Below are 5,290 nucleotides of genomic sequence, written 5' to 3' on the forward strand. Positions count from 1 at the left end.
CTCTGTAGGCCTACTAACTGACCAACCTTTAAATACCCATTATAATCTAAACAATTGTCTCTCTTATTAAACTTTGTTTCAGCAGTTGCTTGAAATTATAATATTGGCAATAGCTTGCGTAAAACACATATTTAATGAAAATAAAATGGATGATACTTTGCAATTAATGTTGTGTAGCCATTATGAATAACTTATTGCATGACACTGAAATGTCAGCTACTAAAATGAATGGAAAAAACCTTCATCATGGGCTATTTGGCATTATTTCTCACTGTATCCAGTACTGGTGTATTGCTGTATTTGACAAGGTTCATTACAGATGTTCTCGTTAGTTGTGCAGATGATGCTGCAGCCGCGCCCCTCACTAAAAGCTCTCACACACTGCACACATTCACCATCTACAGCAACTCAACACTAATCTGATTGAGCCACAGTCAACTGCGCCTACAGATAACAATAATAATACAAATAATTAAAAACACGGCGGCTCTTTAGAATTTTTCGACAGTTAAAGATGGATCTTTAATTTCTTTAGTTTAATAATAATAATAATAATAATAATCGATAGTAGCTGTAGGATCACATGCATAAATACAAACATAATTATTCTGGCGATATTGTCTGAGAAACAGTGATGTGACTGAGTGTATATTGATATTATATTTGATAAAAATTTATTTATGCTAATGAAGTGAGCATATTTTTCATAATTAACATGAAATACTAAGTAAGTATTAATAAAGGTGCTGAGGACTGACACTTGAGAGACACAAACTTTAATCCCATCTCCATTTCTTCTGTTTATTCAGGACTCTTACTCTGTTCATCTTTGCTTGCGTCTCCAAACACTGACAATCAGCTCAATACACAGACGATAGTTTATCACTGAACTTCAGCATGTGAAGAAATCATTCTGATAAAGATTTGATCATGACAGACACTGGAGAAACTCTGTGACAAAAATAAAAAGCAATAAAAAGCTAATTCAGACACTGACGTACACACAAACATATCTGTCACATATATGTACTTTTATCTTACATGCACCTTATTTGTCTCTGAACAGACAGCAGATCGTCGTGATTCTCGTGGTGATTCACTTTTTGAATGATGCTTTCAGAAATGAAAGTAAAGTTCAGATTGCTGGAGCTCAAACAGTGAAAATGGCTTCACTAACTGTATCTGAAGAAGAGCTGTCTTGTCCCGTGTGCTGTGAAATCTTCAAGACTCCTGTTCTTTTATCATGTAGTCACAGTTTCTGTAAAGAGTGTCTTCAACAGTTCTGGAGAATCAAGAAAACTCAGGAGTGGCCCGTCTGCAGGAGAAGATCCTCAAGAGAAGATCCTCCATGTAATCTAGTGTTAAAAAACTTATGTGAGTCGTTCCTGAAGCAAAGAAATGAGAGGCGTTCATCAGGATCTGAGGAGATCTGCAGTTTACACAGTGAGAAACTCAAACTCTTCTGTCTGGAGGACAAACAGCCGGTGTGTTTAGTGTGCAGAGATTCACAACAACACAACAATCATAAATTCAGACCCATCAGTGAAGCGGTTTCATCATATAAGGTAAGACAAATGAGTTTGTCAACTTCATGCTGTTGAAAAGGCTATTTAAGTGTTGATTTGATTGAACGGGACTGCAGTGATCTGAACTCCATTATCAATGCAGTTTCACAAAATTGGGTAAACTAGTAACTATGGTGGCAAATAAAGGCACAGGCCCAGTTGGTATTGAATAACTATTTTGTTTCAATAAATAACATTTCAATTTACAAACTGTGCTTTGTCTTCACTCAGGTTGCCTTTGTTTTATGGCAGGTTATAATTTCTGAATTAATTTACTATGAGATTCACACAAAAACAGAAGTAATCAGGATTTACAGGACTTTTGCACTGCATTATGATCATGTCACTGTATTGTCTGCTCGTTTTGTCACTGTAATCTGGTGTTTAATGTATGTTTGTTTAATTCTAGGAGGAGCTCAATACAGCACTGAAATCATTACAAGAGAAACTAAAACGCAATGAAACAATGAAAGGAGAGTTTGATGAAACAGTTCAACACATCAAGGTGAGGAAACAGAATCCAGAGTCATCTTCATTACAGCTGTAGATCACTATATACAGTTATGATCTGATATAGTTAATATAATGGACTCCAGTTGATTATTTGTGTAAATGACGTTAATCAATCTGCTTCTGGATGCGTTATATGTCGGTATCTATGTTTCTCTCAGATCTGAATGATGTGATTGTGTTGATGGAGACGATTGAAGTGAATGTGGTTTGATTTCAGTCTCAAGCTGAGCACACAGAGCATCAGATTAAACGGCAGTTTGAGAAGCTTCATCAGTTTCTCAGAGATGAAGAAGTAGCTACAATCACTGCACTGAGGGAGGAAGAGGAGCAGAAGAAGCAGATGATGAAGGAGAAGCTGGAGGAGATGAACAGACACATCTCAGCTCTTTCACACACAATCAAAGACACGGAGGAGATGATGAAAGCCAGTGACGTCTGCTTTCTGAAGGTCTGATCAGATGATTGATTGATTGATTGGTTGATGATTGATTGAGTTGTTGATGATCAAAGGTGTGTTTGTTCTGCAGAAGTTTCCAGTCTCAATGGAAAGGTGAGTGATCTGCTGCTGTCTCTGCTCTCTCTGCTTCTGATCCAAAGCCACTGCAGTTCTGATCCTGAATGTTCTTCCAGAGTCCAGATCTCATCACAGCCGGATCCACAGACTCCTTCTGGAGCTTTGATTCATGTGCCACGTTACTTGGGCAACCTGCCCTTCAGAGTCTGGAAGAAGATGCAGGACATGGTCCAGAACAGTGAGTCTGACTGCAGAAGATCTGAGCTCGCATACACACACTGGAAATGATGCAATATTGACAGATTTCAGCATTACGTGTGAAGAACCAGATTATCTACTGCACCAAAATCAGTAGTTCACTTTGTGATGATGTCACAATGAAATAACTAAATTGCAATGAATGTTTATCCGTCGTGCATTTATCAGTCATCATTTATATGTGAAATTACTCTGTGATCATTATCTACAAATATCAAAAATGTCAATATTTATTGGATCTACAGTCATTTTTATAATGAACGAATTAAGATGATGACCTCTTTAGTCCAGCCCTTTTTACCTTTATCTGGCTGACGTGCATCACTCACGGCAAGATGGTGGCGGCAGCCGGGAGGCATTCGGAAGGGCTCATCTCTATGTCCTAATCCCTTCAAAGGGTTTACCCTCCGGAGTGAGAGCTTTGAAGGGTTGAAGGGTGTGGGGGACCAAACAACTGTTTCTTGAAGTGCCCTTCTGCGTCATCATCACGTGCCCACACGGAGGCACCGTCATCATGCAAAGGATCATGGGAGCCAGAAGTGTCCATCAGTTGTACCCTTCGAAATCATTCATTTAAAAAATAACAACATTTAAAAAATAACAAAATAACTTTTCTAATTTATTTCATTTTAATTGTTAGATTTACTACTAAATCTACTAATTATTATTTATATTATTTTAGCTTTATTTTAATTAATGAAAATAATATTAATAGTTTTAGTTGTAGCGTTAACAATATAAGCAAGATTATTATTTAACTGCACCATTGTGGAATAATACCTACTGTTTATTTATTATTTTAATAAGTAGGCAGCATTCAGTAAAGAGCTTTGTGATTCATACAAGAGAAACGCTGAGGAAAATTATATGGATATGAACATTACTTCTGCATTATTACATTGATAATCTGGAATGAATATGAAAGCACTGTGTAAAGTTCTGTTCAAAGGTAAGATTTTGCATTAAAAACAGCTCACTTAATGTAAATGACAGCGTAAATTAAATTAATCTCTTCTCAGTATGTGTCACTCACTGTTTCTGGTTGAACTTTCAGTATTAATAAGTCACACAGAGAATGACTGACAGTGATGGGAGGAAAATGTCTGATGTGTTTGATCAACAGGATGAGTGTCATAATTCATAATCATCTGTGTTGGGTTCACTCTTGATCATTATATGAACATCAGAATAACAGCGTCTGTTGATTGTGTCTCATCAGCTCCTGTGATTCTGGATCCAAACACTGCAGATCCACGTCTCGTCCTGTCTGATGATCTGACCAGTGTGAGAAACAGCGGGAACAAACAACCTGTTCCTGATAATCCAGAGAGATTTAAACATTATTTCTGTGTTCTGGGTTCAGAAGGTTTTAACTCAGGAACACACTGCTGGGATGTGGAGGTTAAAGAGAGTAAACGCTGGATTCTTGGAGTAACTACAGCATCAAACCGGAGGAAGGGAGGTGTTTTCTTTAACACTGATGTCTGGTGTGTGAGGTACAGATGGTCTTTTGTTACTGGTTTTGGTGTTGAACAGCAGCTTGATCGTGTGAGAGTGAATCTGGACTATGACAGAGGAACAGTGTCATTCTCTGATCCTGTAACTAACACACATCTACACACATTCACAATCACCTTCACTGACACACTCTTCCCGTTCTTCTGGTGTCATTTTTATTCCTCTCTGAGGATCTTAGCGATCAATAGTCAGTAATCATTACTCCTGCAGCTCTGGATCATGTTTCAACATCTAATCACATGAGTACGAGACTGTTGATCCGAATATCAGTACGGTTGTGATTGATAGTTAGTTGAACTCTGATCACTGATGGATATTAAAGGGGTTATGTGATGCTACATGCACTTTTACAAGTTGTTTGAAATGAAATGTATACCATTATACCACCCTATAATGATAAAAAAAAATGTTTTTTAATCTACTAAAATCTTTACCCCTTTCTCAAATCGAGCCGATCTCAGATGCCGGTGTGACGTCACACAGACAGGCCCCTCCCACGATAGTTTGATTGACAGTAGCGTTTCCTCACAGACTGGACTGGCGTCTTATCTTAGACCCGCCCTGAGTGAGCTGTCATCAGTCATCCATTGTTTCACCACCGAAGCAGATGTAGACAAGAATGACTCCTAAGCGATTGAGGTGTTCTGTTGTTGGATGTAATAATGAACATAGCAGTCGTCATTTACTCCCGACATCTGAGCCGCTGAACTCGCAGTGGATTACGTTTGTTAAAATATTTTTTTTTTTGGCAGGGTTCTCCTGGTACAATTCACATTCCAGGGCCTAAATATCACGTTATTGGGGTCGCTTCAACCTGCTGACATAAAAAACAAACGGCGGCAATCGCGGATTTGGCAACACTGGTCTGCAAATTACGTTTCATATAACTCCTCCCCGAACTTCCCGCTGCCCTGTATCTTGG

At 38.3% G+C, this 5,290-nt stretch overlaps 1 protein-coding gene across 1 annotated transcript; it reads left to right on the plus strand.

Moving 5' to 3' along the window:
- The first annotated feature begins 1,139 nt into the window (after nucleotides 1–1,139).
- Nucleotides 1,140–4,571, plus strand: LOC107574942 (nuclear factor 7, ovary-like). The gene is made up of 6 exons (XM_016261360.1): nucleotides 1,140–1,565; nucleotides 1,975–2,070; nucleotides 2,296–2,526; nucleotides 2,606–2,628; nucleotides 2,709–2,830; nucleotides 4,070–4,571. Exons 1-6 carry the CDS (start codon nucleotides 1,164–1,166, stop codon nucleotides 4,561–4,563), a joined length of 1,368 nt encoding a protein of 455 aa, XP_016116846.1. The 5' UTR covers nucleotides 1,140–1,163; the 3' UTR covers nucleotides 4,564–4,571.
- Nucleotides 4,572–5,290: the final 719 nt, after the last annotated feature.

This window comes from Sinocyclocheilus grahami, unplaced genomic scaffold (assembly GCF_001515645.1).
Source record: "Sinocyclocheilus grahami isolate Dianchi unplaced genomic scaffold, SAMN03320097.WGS_v1.1 scaffold2399.1, whole genome shotgun sequence".
NCBI lineage: Eukaryota > Metazoa > Chordata > Actinopteri > Cypriniformes > Cyprinidae > Sinocyclocheilus > Sinocyclocheilus grahami.